Source organism: Eucalyptus grandis, chromosome 4, assembly GCF_016545825.1.
Source record: "Eucalyptus grandis isolate ANBG69807.140 chromosome 4, ASM1654582v1, whole genome shotgun sequence".
NCBI classification, from domain to species: Eukaryota; Viridiplantae; Streptophyta; class Magnoliopsida; order Myrtales; family Myrtaceae; genus Eucalyptus; species Eucalyptus grandis.
Genome location: NC_052615.1, coordinates 11,271,248 through 11,291,888, shown reverse-complemented (window position 1 = coordinate 11,291,888; position 20,641 = coordinate 11,271,248). Strand labels below are relative to the sequence as shown.

The 20,641-nt window shown below is 40.8% G+C and overlaps 1 protein-coding gene and 2 long non-coding RNA genes across 3 annotated transcripts; 2 read left to right on the top strand and 1 right to left on the bottom strand.

Moving 5' to 3' along the window:
- Positions 1 to 299: 299 nt before the first annotated feature.
- On the top strand, positions 300 to 2,729 carry LOC120292490 (MDIS1-interacting receptor like kinase 2-like). Its single transcript, XM_039310693.1, has 3 exons — positions 300 to 519; positions 1,327 to 2,139; positions 2,656 to 2,729. The coding sequence occupies exons 1-3, from the start codon at positions 300 to 302 to the stop codon at positions 2,727 to 2,729; spliced, it is 1,107 nt and encodes a 368-aa protein (XP_039166627.1).
- A 7,665-nt stretch (positions 2,730 to 10,394) lies between these two features.
- Positions 10,395 to 19,795, bottom strand: LOC104440958. The gene is made up of 10 exons (XR_005550556.1): positions 19,278 to 19,795; positions 19,060 to 19,126; positions 18,515 to 18,701; positions 17,646 to 17,928; positions 14,729 to 14,872; positions 14,284 to 14,366; positions 13,129 to 13,307; positions 12,231 to 12,876; positions 10,888 to 11,149; positions 10,395 to 10,534 (listed from the first exon to the last, which is right to left on the bottom strand). It is a non-coding gene; the product is annotated as an uncharacterized LOC104440958 (long non-coding RNA).
- On the top strand, positions 17,390 to 18,603 carry LOC120292963. The gene is made up of 3 exons (XR_005550559.1): positions 17,390 to 17,648; positions 18,073 to 18,198; positions 18,493 to 18,603. It is a non-coding gene; the product is annotated as an uncharacterized LOC120292963 (long non-coding RNA).
- Positions 19,796 to 20,641: the final 846 nt, after the last annotated feature.

The window sequence follows — 20,641 nt, the reverse complement described above, 5'->3', positions numbered from 1 at the left end:
TGTAGGGGGATTGAACCTTGGATTGCTTCACAACCTAATTCAATTTTTAGTAATTAGTTCCCCTTTTACAGCCCTATGAGTTGATGGCAACTCCATCATCTCAAAAGAAAAAGGAAGGGAGGAAAGAATAAAAGACAGTAAGTGTCAACTCAGTACAAAGATAACGCGTGAATTGTGGAAATCGTGTTTCCTTTGACGCGTTGGTACAGTGTCTTGCTTTGCTTTTTAAATGCCATAGTCCAAAGAATATGGCAATAATAAGTGACTAGAGTTGCAACATGATGAGCATAATCTGCAACATGTCCTTAGCTATACCGATCACTATAGCTTTCTCCTGCTACAATTCGATCGTTACAGCACCAGCACCTTCTAAACAGTCAGAGGCAGGTGCGCTTTTCTACAGCGGGCGGTGGCCTCCCTCTGTCACTACCTTACCTCATTGCGAATGGCCTGGGGTATTATGCGACGCCTATGGGAGCGTCAACGGGATTCGCTTGCCATATGAGTACCAAATAGGAGGTAATTTCAGCAACATGAACTTCTCTCTACTTTCGAGCCTCACCTTACTTGATTTCTCTCATAACAGACTAGCCGGCAAAATCCCCCTTCAAATTTGTACTTTGTCAAGGCTAACTTACCTTGACTTGTCCTCCAATTCCCTCACTAGCGAGTTGCCTCCCTGTGTCCAAAACCTCACTAGGCTTCAAGTTCTTAATATCGGTGTTAATTACATTAGTGGCTCTATCCCTGCTAAGTTGGGAAATTTGGAGAGATTGACCAACTTGGATCTCGAGTACAATTTGCTTAATGGTGCAATCCCTCTGACTATTGGTTGCTTGCACAATTTACGATCCCTTAGATTTAGCTCAAACAATTTAAGTGGCTCAATCCCTCTTGAACTAGGGAACCTTGCAAAAATGAATGTTATTGATTTAAGTTTCAACAACTTCACTGGTCCCATTCCGTCCTCTATAGGGAATTTGACAAGCTTGACTAATCTCTCTTGGCGAGGAAACAAACTCGGTGGATCTATTCCTCCAGAAATAGGAAATTTGACAAGCTTGACTTATCTCTATTTGCAAGAAAACAAACTCGGTGGATGTATTCCGTCACAAATAGGCAATTTGAAAAGCTTGGTTGAGCTGAATTTACATGAAAATAGAATTGAGTGTGCCATCCCATCAGAAATGGGAGATTTAAGAGATCTCCAATAGCTAGATTTGAGCTCAAACAACTTGGTTGGGGAAATCCCCGTTGAACTTGGGAAACTGAGGTTGTTAAACTATCTCGATCTTCGCAATAATCCTCTTTTTGGCTCCATTCCAGATAATCTCAGGGGTATTATTCCTAATAGTGCTTTTCCCGACGACAAAGATTTGACCCAATTTTCTGAAACCCAAGGCCGCAAAAGAAGGTCTAGCAATATTGATTTTATGGTGGTGTTCATTCCACTTGTTGTGATTTCTTGTATAGTGGTCGAATATTGCTTTCTATTTCGACATGCAACAAAAACAGAGCAACCAGAGACTACAGAGAAAAATGGAAATTTCTTGTCAATATGGAATTATGACGGGAGGATTGCATATGAAGACATAATTGATGCAACAGAGGACTTTGATCTTAGATATTGCATCGGGACTGGTGGTTATGGTAGCGTCTATAGAGCACGATTGCCCAATGGGAAAGTTGTGGCATTGAAGAAACTTCACTGTCCTGAAGCAGAGGACCCGTCCTTCGACAAGAGCTTTCGAAATGAAGTGAAACTCTTGACAGAAGTAAGGCATAGAAGCATAATCAAGCTCCATGGTTTCTGCTTACACAAGCGATGCATGTTCTTAGTTTATGAATATATGGAAAATGGGAGTCTATTTTGTGCTTTGAGAGATGACATTGAAGCTGTAGAATTGGATTGGTCCCAAAGAGTCGATCTCGTTCGAGATATGGCACATGCTTTGTCTTACATGCACCATGAGTGCACTCGGCCAATTGTTCATCGAGACATATCTAGTAATAACATCTTACTTAATAGTAAAATGCAAGCTTTTGTATCAGATTTTGGCACTGCGAGACTTCTAGATCATGATTCCTCATCTAACTTCACTGCAAATATCGCTGGCACCTATGGATACATTGCACCAGGTGAGCAATACTTTATGCTTCATATATACTTTTTTTTTTTTTTTTTTACTGAAAGTTACTACTAGAGGTAGATGTTAAATAAACAACATTGTAGAAATTTCGCTATCCATGCATATCAGTGACTTGTAGACTATTATTGTACTTGCCAACAATAGCTAAGGATTGGTTGTGCCACGATTGGCAAAATGTCCCCCCGGAACCACCTTGTTTGCTGTGGCTCTCACTCTTGTATTCATTTTATTCATTTCTATATATTTGAATATTTTTGGAAAATGAATATTTATTTTGTATGCTACTATTGTTAGTATTACTAGGTTACTTATTTTAGAATAAAAATGTCTCATAAACTATAACTTTATGTTGCATCTAAGTAAAAGCATGTCGGAATAGTAAGATTTTTAGATTTTGTATCACATCTATATTGGCATTACTAAATCATTCATTTCTATTAAATGTTTTATTGTGGAAATAAAATTAACTGTTTTTAAATAAAAATTGGAGGGGCAAATGGAGCAGGGTGGGGTGCCGCACATAGTTATGTGGGCCACGATGAAGAGGGAAAAGTTGACCCTCGTGGGGCGGGCGGCTAAGGGTGTTGTCATCCCATCCAAAGCCTCAATTGCTAAAGTTTTGTATGCCTTTTGTGTTTTTTTTTTTCAGAGCTCGCGTATACTTTGGTCGTTAATGAGAAATGCGACGTATATAGTTTTGGAGTGGTAGTAATGGAAACAATGATGGGTGAGCATCCGGGAGATATTATATCTATCTTGTTGACATCCTCTGGAGAAGATGTCATGCTACATAAAATTCTAGACCGGCGGTTGCCTTTTCCAAGAGAGAACTCTATTGTAAGAAGTATAGTTTTGATAGTTTCTCTTGCACTTGCTTGCTTGAGTGCTAATCCAAAGTCTCGACCAACTATGAAGCAAGTCTAGGAAGCTTTTCTAGCTCAAAAGTCACCATTGGCTCAGCCCTTCCATGAGATATCATTGGCTCAGCTCCGATATATGAATAGATCACGGTTGGAAGGCGAATCAACAGAAGCTTCATCAGGATAGAGCGATGAGTAAGGGTCATTAAGTGTTTGTCCAGGAAAGGGATAATTGATAAATTGAAGCTGAAGTTTGGTGAAAGTGATTGAGGAAATAAAATTGTATGGCTTCTGCAAATTAGCAAGTCTTGGAGAACTCTTTTCCATTCTATGCTGTAAGAGTGAGATGCAGTTTATATATGACATCCGTTTATTTTTCATCTTTTCAACGAACAATGCATCAAGAAATGACTAAACCGACTCTAGTCCCAATATAAAACACGAGTATCCATTCACAATTTCCATAATGTAATTGATTATATTCAGATGAACTCATAGAGTAAGTCTATCTGATATTATATTTCGCTCCATAAAAGATGGGTATTTTCCAAGGCCAAACATCGGCAAAAAGTCTCTGTAAGGCCATCATTTCTCACGAACCATGTAACGCGTAGTCGTCCAGAAAATCAACATATCAAACCCCAAGGACCCGCTGTATGTTGTAGTTCTCACGGTCTGAATATCTACACATAAAACCACGAAGACCATGACTTCTAGTGACACTCGAATTACATACTCTCCACAGAAGACCTTGATGAACGGGTACAAGTACCATTGAAAAAATGCCTTTTCATTTAAGCTCTGATTCTTTTCTTGTCTTACTCCTCTCTTCTATGTACATGTATATTCTATAGTCATGGAGATCAAACATCGGGTCCAGTACTCTCTGGCCCCACCCCTCAATCCCCTTACCAACAAGGTAGCATGCCTATTGGTGGTTTAAGTTCTGATTGAATCGTTAAAAGTTATTGATTTTTGAACGAGTAGTATTATTTCTCGACGGAGAGGCCGAAACTTCTTTAGGATGTAAGATTCTTAGAATACTTCAGCTTAAGACTCGCTCCTTTGTATTATCCTTCGCTTGTGAATTAGTTAATCCTGTTGCAGATCCAATTTTTATCCCATATATTAGAGGCGAAGTCCCCCTCTGTGAGATCAAACAAAAGCAACATGTGTTAAGCCACTAAAATTGAACGTGCCTTGTACTAACCTGTGAGAAGACTTTTTCGTCTTCATGATCGCTTTAGACATGGTTGGCCTGAACTCGAACCCAAGAAATATAACACCGATATCATCTAACAATTGAAATTCATTGGGATATTGTGCTTCTGATTCATGCACGTTTGGCTTGTATCTACACTAAAACCATGGGCCCAACGCCTCATGACCATGTAATGTCTAGTATAGGGAGATGTGGTGACGGTGACATTAGACTCGTGCCGCTTTCTCGGTGCAAGAAGGCTTCGAGGCGTCTTGAAGTCTTTCAAAGAACAACACAAATTGCTAGAGAAAAAGTAAATAAACGAGAAATTGCATCCGCCATGTTACATCTGGAGGAGGACCTTTCTCAATGACTTGTGACGTGTGATTGTTGCCACCTCCCTTTCGGGATAAGGAATATGTTTAGAGATATTATCTAAAAGATGAACTTACAGCCCATGATTAAGCATGGGCTCTCCCAAGCCCATACCTTGTGCACTTTGGGACGTTCATAAGAATTTTGTAATAAAAAGTCGCTACTAGTCTATTGGGATCAGTTAGAAATCAAGTGAGACATATCAGTGTATCTCAATTCTTACGCAACTAGAAAGTCTAAGATCGGGACTTGATTACACTAATTAACCAATTAGTACATTTTCGATACCTAATAATGACTCATTTTGCAATGGTAAGTGACAACTATATTATCATCGGAATAAGTAGAAAGCAGTATTGGTGTAAATGGGACAAAGATGAAAAAGCTGACATTTTTCATTTTGATTTGGATCACTCAATGATGACGAAGGATTGGGGACTCCTCATGTTTTCAGATAAAGAGAAGAAAGCCCCAAGTGCATCTTATACAAAACTAGCTTAGCATCCTAAAGTACTAATCATTTGATTTAAAGTGGTCATACAATTAAAATTACTTTCTCCAAGCAGGAAATAGTCGAACAACTATGGTGCTCAGACTCCTGGTGTGAAACGCCAATCCTCAGTCGGGCGCAGCAAATGTGGCTGCGCTCTTCCACCATGCCATACACGGGAGCACGGCGCACGGATAATCATGAGAACAAGTTTGCAGTAAAACCACAAACAAAGTTTTTTTAATAGGGCCACACACAGATTCACGGAAAGCAACAGAAACAGCACAAGCCAGAGGATGGAGTGGAATGGGTCATGGAGCAGCAACCACGTGAGTGAAAACACCGATGCCAAGCCGGTGAAGTGGAAGAGGAGGTGCGCTGCTCCATCACGAGATGGAGCAAGGCCTTGAGGTGGTGGTGCCCAATTAGCGAAACGCAGCAACGAGAAATGTAGGAGGAGGCTGCAAATGGCGACGCGGGTGGTGAGGGGTGGGTTTCAAAAGGTGAAATCAACTTCCCCTAGTATTTCACTTCCATGAAGTCGATCAGGATAGAGACAATTGAGGTAAAATACATGGCACCGTGTTGGGTGAAGGCAGGGACATCAGTTCTTTTATTCAAAGTGGCTCTAACTAAAAGGAACTGATTTCCCTACCTTTACCCCGTCACTGGAGTGGACAGTGGAATAATGCCTTTGAAATTTCCTATTTTTTTTTCTTGGGTTAAAAAAAAAAAAAGACTTATGTGTTGTCCAACTTGAATTCTTTCATGAAGCTGACCGCATCAACTGAAATAAATGGAGTCTAATTCTCCTCTCTCTTTTCAGTAGAATAAGGAAGTCAGACTTCATATCTGAAACTAAACCTCCTCATCCCACATGGCTCATCCCATTCAATTTTCTTACCACCAGGAAAAATCACCTTATTCTCTCTCCACATAGTTTTGCATCAATACATAACAACCGAATAGATTTATCTCTCTGATTAACGTTTCAATAACCGGGCTTGCAAACCATAACAAATAAGAGCAAAACATTAAGCCCAAGCCCAAATGTATCGTTTAAGCGCTTTCTTTGTCTTGCTTTGGACTTGCTTCACTTGTTGCCGTTCCAAGGGAATTTCTATGGCGGAAAGAGAGAGACAAAGAAAGAAAACATAGTCTGGCCAAGAAGAACCCAAAAAAAAAAAAAAAAAAAACCAAAAAGGAAAGCAAAAAGACAGAGAGAGGAAAATTAATGCAAGGTAGGCCCGATGCGACATGTGTTGCTCAATGAATGGACTGGTAATTTGTTGAGTTAGCCTCCCTAATGTACCCAATATTTTCTCAAAACAAAGGGGGCTCTTGATGTATGCACGTTTGAGAGGCTTTATCAAGCCCAATTATTTTTGTTTTGTAGCAATCAATAAGGATTTGAAACTTTTATTTCTGTGAGAGAGAGAGAGAGAGAGAGAGATGTAATCGTTGTCACAAAAATTAGCCAGCGCTCGCATGGAGAGACAATGGCTTTGTCCGGAGAGAGAGAGAGAGAGATGTAATCATTGTCACAAAAATTAGCCAGCGCTCGCATGGAGAGACAATGGCTTTGTCCGGTAGGCTGAGAAGCTGTTGAAGAGAGGTTTTCATATATCCACGCGCACACCTTAACAGGAGAGGATGAATATGATAAAAAGAGAGAATTCTATCTTCTTCCTCTTTTTGGCTGGGGAAAAAGGATGTGACCTGGTTCAAACAAGGATTGACCCTTATTAGCATAATAAATTCAGAAATTTTAGCAGAAGGAATATACATATTAGTGGAATGAAGATGATCACCATAGATGAAAAATGCGTGTGCATCACAATCTTTATTTCATCCAAATTGCATCGTACATAAATTTCATCTTTTTGAGATAGAGAAAAATTAGGGTATTTTCTTTTTGGTTGGAAAAAACAAAAGGTATCGATGAGGAATATTTGTGGAAACTTTTAGAGAAGTGAGAGAAATGGGGGGAGGAGGGCACGTGAAAGCGGCAAACTGGGGATGAGAAATGAGTAAAAGAAGGGAGGAATGAGAAGGTTGTAAGGGGACACATATGATGAGGGAAAAGTGCCAAAAAAGTACTAAACCTTTTGCTTTTGTACCAATTTAGTCCTAAACATTTTTTCGGTGCCAATTCAATCCTAAACCTTTTTAAGTTGTGCCAATTCAGTCATTTCCGGCAATTTTGACCGGACTTTACTGACTGGACGCCGGCCGGCTAACATGGCTTGATAGGTGTTGACGTGGACAACTTTTAATAATATTTTAATATTTTTTTAAATATTTTAATATTTTTATATTTTTGTCTTTTTCTCTAGCCGATCGCCGGGGGTCCGGCAACCGCCGGCGAGGCGAGGCCGACCTCGCCGGATCGGCAGGCGAGCCTCGCCCATGGCCGCCTTGCCGGATCCGGCCATGGGCGATGGGCGAGGCTCGCCTCGTCGGATCTAGCGAGTTCGAGCCTCACCGGCCCTTGCCCGACCTCGCCGGATTAGGCCATGGGCGAGGCTCGCCCTCGCCGGATCTCGGCAAGGTCGAGCCTCACCGGCCATGGGCGAGGGCCGGCGAGGCTTGACCTCGCCGATCCGGCGAGGGCAAGCCTTGCCCATGGCCACCTCACCAAGTTAGGCCATGGGCGAGGCTCACCCTTGCCGGCCTCGCTAGATCCGGCGAGGCTTGCCCTCGCCGACCCTCGCCCATGGCCGGCGAGGCTCGACCTTGCCGAGATCCGGCGAGGTCGACCTCGCCCTCGCCGGCGGTCACTTCGGCCGGTCGCCGGACCTCATTGACCGACTGGAGGAAAAAGAAAAAAAGAAAAAAATATTTAAAAAGTATTAAAATATTATTAAAAGTTGTCCACGTCGGCGTCGATCATGCCACGTCAGCCGGCCGGCGTCCAGTTAGCAAAATCAGGCTAAAATTGGCCGGAAATGACTGAATTGGCACAACTTAAAAGGTTTAGGACTGAATCAGCCAAAAAAAAAAAAAAAGGTTTAAGACTTTTTGGCACTTTTCCCCATCTGATGACTAGGTTTAATTACAAAGAAACTACATTAAACTCGTCATTGTCTTCACCGCTTACCTGTTGTCTTCAAAAGATACTTTGCTCCTTATATCTTTATGTTGGTGTCTTGATTCGCCCAACCGTAAGGTGCATTTATATACAATATCATCTTATTTTCCTAACAAACTTGGTCATGGCATGATGAGATATGCGACCTCACTAGTCTAGTGATATATGTAGTTATATATTCCAATCAATATTTCACCTTTATATATGAAAACCTTCCCTTTCATTCGGATGTGTCTATTGTTAATGCATGGCCCAATGTAGCTTCATCTGCCTAGTTGCAACTAAGCTCCGACAAGGATTCTCAGAATGTGGCCATCCAACAAATGCACAAGATCATCTAGTCACATTCCATCATCTCAGGATTAAAAGTAGAATCAAATGCAAAGACTACGAGCAATCGATCTTGGGGTAGGTCTGTGGTGCTATGCGTGCATACTTTTCTCCACAAAACTTGCATCGAGTCTCCCGCGAAGATGACACTCTCTCTCTCTTGCTTTCGAACAAATGGAGGAGCTAAATTTAATGATTAGGGAGGATTTGGTAACTCTCTTCGAAACACGTATTTCCGTCTTTTTGTTCTCTAGAATAGAAATAGGATAGAATCGCATTTGGTAATTTTTTTTTATTGGAAACAATTTGTTTCTGAGAATAGATTTAGAACGGAAACAAAAAACAAAAATAAAATTGTTTCTTGTTCCAGGAAACAATTCTAGAAATAAAAAATAAGTTTTTTCTTTCTTTCTTTTCTTCCTATTCTTTTCTTTCTTTCTCTTCCTCTCTTCTTCCCCTAGCCGGTCAAGCAACCTGCCAAACGAGGTTCAACGACCTCGGCAACGTTGGTGTCGCTCAGCCATGACCTTGCCCAGCCACCGTGAGGCTCGGGGGACCTCGCCGGCCCTTGTCGGCCGGTCGCTGGCCGACCATGGCCAAGGTTGGCAGTTGGCTAAGAGGGAGAAGAAGAAAAAGAAAAAGAAAAGAAAAGATGCAATAAAATTATTAATAAATTAAAAAAATTCTTAATCATAAAAATATTTGCATATCAAATGTATTTTTGTTCTAGGAACAAAAATTTTATATATTTACCAAACGTCTTAAAATACTCAGAAATTGTTCCTGAGAACAAAAATAAAAAAAAGTGCTTCCGAAAAAAAACTGTTTCCTAGAACAGAAACGTTACCAAATATGTCCTTAGTTGTTTATCATGGTTTCCGACTGCAAAAAATGCAAATTCAGCTTCGACATGGATTGCACGCATGGCTTTATCTCTATGTTCGCAAGATCTGGAGGCACTAAGGACTCGGTTCTCTACCATTTCGACCGTCAGCATCCACTGGTCTTCCACACGAAGCTCTAAAACAGAATCAGGTGCACAGGTCCATGGTTGTCTTGGTTGCCCCTTCTTTCTGCACTGCACTATCACCCTCTGCCGCTGGAACTATCATATGAAGGCTGGTCCGTGCAAGACTTCTGATGAATGCATCAAATGTTTAGCCTATCGCTGGCTGGAGCAAAGGTGCTCTTTCCTGCTCCATAAATCATGTGCTGAATTGCCCTCAGTTATGCAACAACCTGTTCACCTGCACATCCTACCTTCTTCTCATATCAGGATGGAGCACTGTTGACATGTCATGAAGAGTGTCGATGCTCTGCTGTAAACTTTGCAGGTTCGAATTTTACAGTTGTCGGCATTGCAATCTTAATCATCACAGATTGCCTTCCACTACAGTAAAAGATTCCCATTAACTTCCATCAACTCACACTTTACGCTTCGATAAAATGATACCAGTGAGTACTACTGTGACCTTTGCAAGAAGACAAGGGACCTGAATCTGGGTGCTTATGACTGCAATGGAAGCCCTTGCCCATCGATTACTCATATCAAATGCGTTTTACCCACGGTGCATTTTCATCCCAGAAGTGCTCTCTCACCAAATAGACTTTATCCATCTAATGGATACAAGATGCTGCCAGCGCCATTTGCTGTGGTGAATAGCCTTGCTCCTTTTTAACATCATATAGATAGACTCATCCTCCACAATAAGTAATAATTAACAGAAAACTTGCTAGTACCAAATACAGGTTGCTGGGATAGTGGAAGCACCTGAAGACCCTGCCGTGGCTGAACTAGATGAAACAATTGCAATTCTGCAGGAAAAAGAGGACAGAGCGAGCACACAACTGAGGGTACTAAAAAAAAGATGGGCAATGCTGGTCTCAAAAAGATGCAACCAAACCACATGTAGTTGCAGAGTTGGGTAGGCACTTATCGATAAGAAAAGAATTGCGGAGGCGGGAGACCACCTTCCTGTTTGATGTTTCAACTTACAGGGATCACTGCAGACACTCGACATCTGAGATTGTTATTCTCTGCAGCAAAGCAGATAAATGTCATATTTTTTAGTGTAAAACTTGTGTGCTCAATGTTATGAGTTGGAGTACTCACATAGGGATGCATAATTTGATTATGAATCAACTTGTCAGGAAGCTTGCCGGTCTTATTATTTTTGAAAAATAAATGTCAGATGTGAATAGTTTGCATGGACTAGTCTCAGCCTTTGCAAACTACCTACAGGGCTTTGCATTCATGAACTGCAAAAATTCTTTTCCAGCACATGAAGATGGGAAAGTTCAATTCTAACATCTGCAGTCTACCAAAAGTCAGTTATATTAAACTAAAGCCTCCGGAAAACGAAATCTGTATTTCAACCTTCTTTTCTCACCTTGGCCCCGGCAACTTGAGTCTCTGACAGAAGCTACAATTCTAGCTCCTGACGAAAACCAATCAGCCAGTGAGACAACAGTCTTAGATTGCATTACTCAGACCCAAGAGCTTCCAGATTCATACAGGATCCATCACAAAAGAAGTCGCTGCCTTTATAAATATTATTTGCTGAAGCAAGTTGACGCATTCACAGCAACAAAGATCTAGTTGTCACCTCTGAGAGGAAAAGTGCTGACTATATGATGTAAGTACTCGTCATTCTGCGATGACAAACTCAAACGAAATTATCATGAGAATAGCTAGTAAGCAATACCTGTGCATATGGGACAGAGATGAAAAAACTGACATTTTTCATTTGATATGGATAACTCTGTCATGAAAGAACAAAGCTTCTATATTGTAGCCGTTCTCGTGTCTCCAAGGTATCCTAGTTCATGACTTTCTTTTGGCAACTAGAAACGACCATGTGACAACATTTGACACGTGCCAATGCGATAATAAAGAGTTAATATATGAAAATGCTAGTAAAAGCGCCATTTTTCATTAACGTGCCTCTTTTTCTCTTTTCAGTAAAGAAAAAACTTCTTAATCTTTTGGTCTACCAGGATCTTGGTTACCCTTGAAACAAACAATGAAACATCTCCCCATCCTCCTTGTCATAGTGATTGTTGAAGTATTTTGGTCTCTCCAGTAACATTTGCACTCCAGTTAAAGGTTACAAGTTTTAAGCATCTGCTACTGAATTAGCAGAAGGATTTGACAGTCCTGAGAACAATGATCTAGTTGTCTTAGATTGCAAGTTCCACGATAAGCATTCAGGCTTTTATAAAACCGAGAAGAATATCAACTTCCAAGTTCATATCAAATGATGAAGAAACCTGCTGAAAATTAAAATCAATATGATTTGGTCCTCCTACAGGAATCTGCAGGGATTAGTGACAAAGTAGTCTTGGATTGCAAGTAGATGCATTTGCCACAACAATGATCTAGTTGTCACCTCTCAAGAGGTCAAATGAAGACTATATGATATAACCACTTTCATTCTGCAATGACAAACTAAAACTTTATCATCATCGGAATAGCTAGTAAGCAGTAATGGGGTATGTGGGACAGAGATGAAAAAACAGACGTCTTTCATTTTGATTTGGATCACTCAGTGATGTTAGAACAGAGCTTTTGAAATTGCAGCTGTGCTCGTGTCTCCAAGGCATCTATGTATCCTAGTTCATACGGATATATGAGCAAAACCATAGTATACTAGCAAAGAATGTAAAATGGCACATGTTGATCAGAGGGCCAAACAGAAAGCTACAAAGAGATTCACCAGAAAAAGAAGGAAACCTGCAACGCTCGCAATGTTTTCAAAGAGGTCAGAAGCTTTAACCTCAAGAACAATTTCTACGCTTCATATGGCTACTCGAAACGATTATTCTCCTTGTAACAATTTTTGAGATTATCTTTGATCTCTTTGATAACAAATAGATCCCAATTTCTTTTGAGGGCCACTGTCCATAAAAAGAACCACAAATGATGTCCCTGCCTTCATCCCTCATGGCGTCATGGATTTAACCTCCATTGTCTCTATCCTGGTCGACTTCATCAAAGTAAAATACCAGGGAAGTTGACTTCACCCTTTGAAACTCACCCCGTCACCACCATTGTCGCCATCTGCAGCCTGCTCCTGCATTTCTTGTTGCTGCGTTTCGCTTATCTGGCAGCCATGCTCCTTCTTGTGATGGAGCATCATCCTTCCTCATTGACTTCACCGGTTCGATATATTCGCTTGGTTGCTGTTCCACGACTCCTTCCACTCCGTTCCCTGGTTTGTGCCACTCCTGTTGCTTTCCGTGAGTCTGTTGCAAGGCCCCATTCAAAAACTTTGGCTGTGGTTTTACTGCAAATCATTCTCATAATAATCCATGCGGTGCAGTCTCGTGTATGGCATGATGGAAGAGCGCAGCCGTACTCGCCTCGCACAGTCGTGTATCTGCATTTCATGTTGGAAGTCTGAGTGCCATAGTTGTTCAACTGTTCCCTGCTTGGAAAAAATAATCTTGTTCTATATGGCCACTTTAAAACAAGTGACAAGTACTTTAGGAAGCTAGCTAGTATTTTATAAGAGGCATTTGGGGCTTTCTTCTCTTTATCTGAAACCTTAAGGAGTTCCCAAGCCTTTGGAATCATCAAATTATCTTCCGACCATAAGAAAGTAAAAACTACCCATGTATCGTGCCAATACCTAGCCATGAATGGGAATGCACCTTGTAGCAACTAAACTCCAAACTGACAGTGGCAGTGATCCTCCCAGTTCCAGACTGTCATCTTTTATGCCACTCTGCTATCCCTGCCATCAACCCACCACTGGAGTGGAGGAACGCCTTTGAACTTAACTTTCCTATTGAAGTTTCAAAAACCGGGCTGGCAAAAAACAATAAATAAGAGCAAAACAGTAAGCCCAAGTCCAAGTGTCTCGTTTAAGCACTTTCTTTGGTCTTGCTTCAGTTGATGCCATTGCAACGAAATTACTAGAGCAGATAGAGAGAAAATAAAAGAACAGTCTGGCCAAGAAGAACCCCAAAAGAGGAGGAAAGCAGAGTCCGGAGAAACAGACAAAAAGACAAAGTGAGACGGGGGCTCTCGCTGCATGCACTTTTGAGCAGCTTGGTCAAGCCAGATTATTTGTGTTTCTTAGCAATTGGTAAGGATTTGAAACTTTTATTTATCTAATTGAAGAAGTTTTTGTAGTTAAACTGTAAATTAGGTTTTTGCAGTTGTGCGCAGTGCAATCTTAATCCTCACAGATTGCCTTCCACTTCAGTAAAAGATTGCCATTAACTTTCATCAACCCACACTTATGCTTTGTTCATCAAAGATAATACCAGTTAGCAATACTATTGTCCCCTTTGTAATAAGATAAGAGACACGAATCTGGGTGCTTATGACTGTGATTAATGCCCTTGCCCATCTATTACTCATATCAAATATGTTTTACCATGGTGCGCTTGTATCACAGTAGAACTCTCATGCTAAACAGATTTTAGCCAAAATTGGATACAAGATGCTGCCGTACAATGTGGTGAATAGTCATGTTCCTTTTTAATATCATATATAGAGACTAATCTCCACAGTAAGTAATAATCAACCGAAAATGCGCCAATACCAAACAGTGTTTAATACAAGTTGCTGGAATAGTGCAAGTACCTGAAGACCCTGCTATTGCTGAACTAGATGAAAAAAATTAAAATTCTGCAGAAAAAAGTGGGCACAGCTTGGAGGTACTCAAGAAAAGACGTGCGATGCTGGTTTCCAAAAGCCACAAGCAAATTACATGTAGTTGCAGAGTTCGAAAGGCACTTAACAAGATGAAAAGAATGTGGGAGTCGGGGGAACCTACCTTTCTGTTTGATTTTTCAACTTGCATTCTTATGCAAGTCAATTGGACTCACTGCTAGAGTCAACATCCAAGATTGTTGTTCTCTGCAGTAAAAGCAGATAAATATCATATTTTTGAAGTGCAAGACTTGTGTGCTCCATTTTATGAATCGGAGTATTAACATTGGGCTGCATAATGTGACGATGAATCAACTTGTCAGGTAGCTTGCCAGTCTAATTATTTCCACAGATACGAACATTAGAGATGTGTAGTTTGTACAGAATTGTCTCAAGTGTCTGCATACTATCTATCTAGCTTTGCATACATAAACTGTAAATTCTATAGCACATGAAGATGGGAAAAGTTTGGTTTTAACATCTACAGTCTGCCAAAATTTAGTAATCTTGAAATAAAGCCTACAGAAAAAAAAAAAAAAAAAATCAACATTTCAGCATTCTTTTCTCACCTTGGCCCTGGCAACTTGAATGTCAATCAGCCAGCAAGACAATGTAGTCTTAGATTGCAAGTTAATGCTTTTGCCACAACAAAGATCTAGTTGTCACCTCTCAGAGGTCAAATGAAGACTATATGATGTAATGACTCCCACATTCTGCAATGACAAACTACAACTATATTATCATCGGAATAGCTATTAAACAGTAATGGTGTATATGGGACAGAAATGAAAGAGCTGACATCTTTCATTTTTATTTGGATCACTCGTTGATGTTACCGTTAGATCAAAGCTTTTGAAATTGTAGTTGTGCTCGCCTCTCCAAGGCATCAATTTATCCCAGTTCATATGGAAAAATGAGCAAAACCATAGTACACCAGCAAAGAATGTAAAATGACACATATGGATCCACTGGCCAAACAGAAAGCTACGAAGAGATTCACCAGAAAAAGAAGGAAAATCTGCAACACTAAACAATGTTTTCAAAGAGATCAGAAGCTTTAACCTCAAGAACAATTACTATCTCTTACCTGGCTACTAGAGTAGACCTACTCGTCAAAAACGATTCTTTGAGGTTATCTTCGATCTCTTCAATAACAGTAGATCCCAATTTCTTTTGAGGGCTTAGCTTATCTTAATCAGATCTAGTCGCTACAAGGTCCATCACCATTCATAGGTGGTTTGTACTTGTCCCCTGCTCTCCTTTCTTATGGTTGGGAGATAATTTGATGATGCCGAAGGCTTGGGACTCCTTATGTTTTCATATAAACAGAAGAAAGGCCCGAGTGCATCTTATACAAAACTAGCTTAGACATGCGGCCTTAAACGCTGATCCACGACCGGGAGACCACGATGCACGGCACGGATGATCATCATGAGGATTTTGTCGTAAAACCACAGACAAAGTTTTTGCATGAGGCCGCACAACAGCCTCACGGAAAGCAGCAGGAGCAGCACGAACAACCAGGGGACGGAGTGGGAGGAGTCATGGAGCAGCAACCACGCGAACGAAGCCACCAATATCGAACCGACGAAGTCGATGAAGAGGTGCCATGCTCCATCCCGAGAAGGAGCACGGCCGCTAGACAGTGGTGCCCGATCAGCGAGACGCAGCAACAAGAAACGCAGGAGCAGGCTGCAGATGGCAACGCCGATGGTGACGGGGTGGGTTTCAAAGGACGAAGTCGACTTCCCCTATATCTCACTTGGATGAAATCGACGAGGATAGAGACGATGGGGTAAGATCCATGGCGCCGTGTTGGGCGCAGGGCAGGGACATCATTGATGCTTCGCTTCTGCTTCTTTTATTCGAAGTGAAATTTGGACATCATTCATATTCACAGCATGAATAGGTGCAAATGTCACCTCGAATAAAAGAAGCAGAAACATCAATCATGTCCCTGCGTTCACCCCACTGCTGGAGTGGACAGTGGGGAGACGCCTTTAAACTTGCCGATTTAGTTTTTACTGTGTTTCTGCATTGTGTGCAATTAACCCGGAAGATTCATGTACAAGAATAAAGTTTCAATAACCGGGCTGGCAAAATTAATAAATAAGAGCATAACAGTAAGCCCAAGACCAATTATCTCGTTAGAGCCCTTTCGTGGTAAGGGAATTATTAGAGCAAAAAGGGAGAAAAAAATGAAAACAGAGTCTGGCCAAGAGGAGCACGAAAAAATAAATAAAAAAAGATCCCACTTTCTTCGACGTGAGACTTTGGATTATTTTGATGGAAGCATGAATCATTATGGGCTAATTTCCTAAAAATATGCACAACTTTAATTCTAATCTCAATTTTACTTCAATTTTTTTTGGTTAAAAAAAAATCTCCAACTTCAATTGAGATCTCATATGTGCCCCATGGAGACATAGGATCATCATGTGACGCCACATGGTCCAACCCTATGCGGTTCGTCGGACCATAATAAATTTGAATTTTAGCAAAAAAATCATACAAACTAGTGAAATGAAGATGATCGCCATAGGTGAAAAATGCCTATGCATCCTAATCTTTATTTCATCCAAATTGCATCATAAATGTCATCTTTTCGTGACAAAGAAAGAACGAGGAATTGGGGAGGAATATTTGTGAAAACTTTTAGAGAGGAGAGAGAAATGGGGAGAGGCCACGTGAAAGGGACAAACAGGGGATGAGAAATGAGTAAACGAAGGGAGGAATGAGAAGGGCATTAAGTTGTCACCGCTTGCTTGTCGTCTTTCAGAGATGCTTTTCATCCATTTATGTCGCCGCCTTGATTCACCCAACCATGACACGCATACATAAACAGTATCATTTTATTTTCCTAGCAAAGTTGATCACGACACGATGAAATACACGACCTCACCGGTCTAGTGATATAGATATTATATATATTCCAATGAATATTTCGCCTTTTATATATGAAAACCTTCTCTTGCCATTCGAATGGGTCGATTGTTATTGCACAGCCCGATATAGCTTCGTCTGCCTAGTCACGACTAAGCCTCGATGAGGATTCTCAGAATATGGCCATCCAATATATGCTCAAGAGCCGCTCACATCCCATCATCTCAGGATGAAAAGTAGAAATAAATGCAAAACCTGCGAGCAAGCGATCTTGGGGGAGGTCTATTGAGGCCATGCGTGCATCTTCTTTTTCCACAAAAGCTGCGCCGAATCCCCCACAGAGATGCAACACCTGTCTCTCCATGATCACCCTCTCTCTCTCTCTTGCTTTCGATCAATTGGAGGAGCTCAATGTAATGCTTACCATGGTTTCCTACAGCAGCGAATGCAAATTCAGCCGCGACATGGACTGCACGGCTACGTTCACAAGATCTGGAGCCAATAAGGACTCGGTTTTTAACCATTTCAACAATCAGCATCGACTGGTCTTACACACAAAGCTCGAGAGCAGAATCCAGTGCAAAGCTTGGGAAGAGAACATACCAGGTGAGGTCTCTGCTAGTCTTGATTGCCTCTTCTTTCTCACGTTCATCCTCTGCCGCTGGTATTGTCATATGAAGGATGGTCCGTGCAAGACTCGTGATGAATGCGTCAAATGTTTAGCCTATCACTGGCTGGAGCAGAGCAGCTCTTTTCAGCTCCATAATTCTTGTGATGAATTGCCCTCTGTTATGCAATAACCTATTCACCCCGCACATGCTTTTTCTTTTAGTATCAGGAAGGAGCATTGTTGAAATATGTCGTAAAGATTGTCGACGCTCTTTCACTGCACAGAAAGTGACTACGGCTTCAATATTCCATGCACTTTTGACAGGCCCACTTTGAAACATCACCTCCACAACCAATTACTCTTTCTTAATTTAGACCTACCGAACTGCTTCCTATGCAATGTCTGCGGTAAATTTTGCAGGTTCAACTTCTACAGTTGTGTGCATTGCACTCATAATCATCACAGATTGCCTACCACTACAGTAAAGGATTCCCATTAACTTCCATCAACTCACACTCTACGCTTCGTTCATCGAAGATGATACTGGTGAGTACTATTGTGACCTTTGCAAGAAGATAAGGGACTTGAGTCCGGGTGCTTACAAGTGCAATGATTGCCCTTGCCCATTGATTCCTCATATCAAACGCGTTTTACCCACAGTGCATTTTCATCCCAGAAGTGCTCTCTTACTAAACAGACTCTAGCCATCTAATGGATATAAGATGCCGCCAGTGCCATTTGCTGCGGTGAATAGCTTAGTTCCTTTTTAACACCACATATATAGACTCATCCTCCACAATAAGTAATAATTAACAGAAAACTTGCTAGTACCAAATACAGGTTGCTGGAATAGTGGAAGTACCTGAAGACCCTGCTATGGCTGAAATAGGTGAAACAATTGCAACTCTGCAGGAAAAAGAGGACAGAGCGAGCACACAACTGGGGGTACTAAAAACAAGATGAGCAATGCTGGTCTCAAAAAGATGCAACCAAAGCGCATGTAGTCACACAGAATCACTGCTGACACTCACATCTGAGATTGTTATTCTCTGCAGCAAAAGCACATAGATATCATATTTTTGAGTGTAAGACTTGTTTGGTCTATGTTAAGAGTTGGAGTGCTAACAAAAGGACGCATAATTTGATTATGAATCAACTTGTCAGGAAGCTTGTGGGTCTTATTATTTCCTCAAAAAAAGAATATCAGATGTAAGTAGTATGCACAGACTAGTCTCCAGCTTTTGCATGCTATCCATATGGCTTTGCATTCATGAACTGCAAAAATTCTTTTCGAGCACATGACGATGGGAAAAGTTCAGTTCTAACATCTGCAGTCTACCAAAAGTCGGTTATATTGAACTAAAGCCTCCCATAAAAGAAATCCATATTTCAGCATTCTTTTCTCACCTTGGCCCTGGCACCTTGAATCTCTGACTGAAGCCACAATTGTAGGTCCCCACGAAAACCAATCAGCCTGTGAGACAACATAGTCTTAGATTGCATCACCCAGATCCAAGAGCTTCCAGATACAAACAGGATATGTCACAAAAGAAGTCGCTGCCTTTATAAATATTATTTGCCAAAGCAAGTTGACACATTTGCAGCAACAAAGATCTAGTTGTCACCTCTGAGAGATGGTGCTGACTATATGACATAACCACTCTTGTCATTCTGCAATGACAAACTCAAACAAAATTATCATCAGAATAGCTAAGAAGCGGTACCCGTGCATATGGGACAGAGATGAAAAAACTGACATTTTTCATTTTGATATGGATAACTCTGTCACGATAGAACAAAACTTCTATATTGCAGCTGTGCTCGCGTCTCCAAGGCATCTTATTTATCCTAGTTCATAACTCTATTTTGGCAACTAGAAATGACCATATGACAACATTTGACACGTGCCAATGTGTTAGTAAAGAGTCAATATCTAAAAATGCTAGTAAAAGCACCATTTTTCATGAACGTGCCTCTTTTTCTCTTTTCAGTAAAGAAAAAAACTTCCAAATCTTTTGGATCTTCGGTAACCTTGAAACAAACAATGAAACATCTCCCCAACCTCCTCGTTGTAATGATTGTCAAAGTATTTTTGGTCTCTTCAGTAACATTCACACTCCAGTTAAAGGTTACAATTTTTAAGTATCTGCCATTGAATTAGCAGAAGCATCCTGCAGTCTTAAGTTCTTCTGTAGATCATGTACTTAGCTTCATTATTTGACTTAGGATGATGATAACTCTCCTGGGAATTGTTTTCCACAATATGCATTCAGGCTTTTATAAACCTGAGAAGAAGATTAACTTCCAAGTTCATATCAAATGATAAAGGAACCTGCTGAAAATTCAAATCAATAGGATTTGGTCCTCCCACAGGAATCTGTAGGGATTAGTGTGTGAAAGCGTGATCCACAAACTGATGCATGGGACTCACCCTTGCCTGTGGAATGCAGAGGGGACAGAACCATGCTTATATTAGATCTACCAAACCATGCTTCCTATGGAGCATCTGTGGTAAATTTTGCAGGTTTGACTTTTACGGTAGTGTGCAGTGCAATCTTAATCATCACAGATTAACCTCCACTGCAGTAAAAGATTGCCCTCAACTTCCTTCAACTCATATTTTACACTTTGTCCATCAAAGATGATAACCAGTGAGTATTTATATGACCTTCGCAAGATGATAAGGGACTTAGGACTCCAATGAATTCCCTTGCCCATTGATTACTCATATCAAATGTGTTTTGACCCACGATGCACTTCCATCACACAAGGGCTCTCTTACTAAACAGACTTTAGCCAACAAATGGATACAAGATGCTGCCATATAATGTGGTAAATAGCCATATTCCTTTTTGAACGTCATATGTATGGACTCATCCTCCACAATACCAAACTTTTTTTTAATAATCAACAGAAATTGCGCTTATACCAAACATTTTTTAATACAGGTTGCTGGAATAGTGGAAGTACCTGAAAACCCTGCTATAGC

Excerpts from the sequence above, each read along its gene's own strand:
- LOC120292490 (XM_039310693.1), top strand. The coding sequence starts at position 300 with ATGTCCTTAGCTATACCGATCACTATAGCTTTCTCCTGCTACAATTCG. Across the intron at positions 520-1,326 it reads ATATGAGTACCAAATAGGAG|ATAATCTCAGGGGTATTATT; the intron begins GTAATTTCAGCA and ends GCTCCATTCCAG. Across the intron at positions 2,140-2,655 it reads CTATGGATACATTGCACCAG|GGTGGGGTGCCGCACATAGT; the intron begins GTGAGCAATACT and ends CAAATGGAGCAG.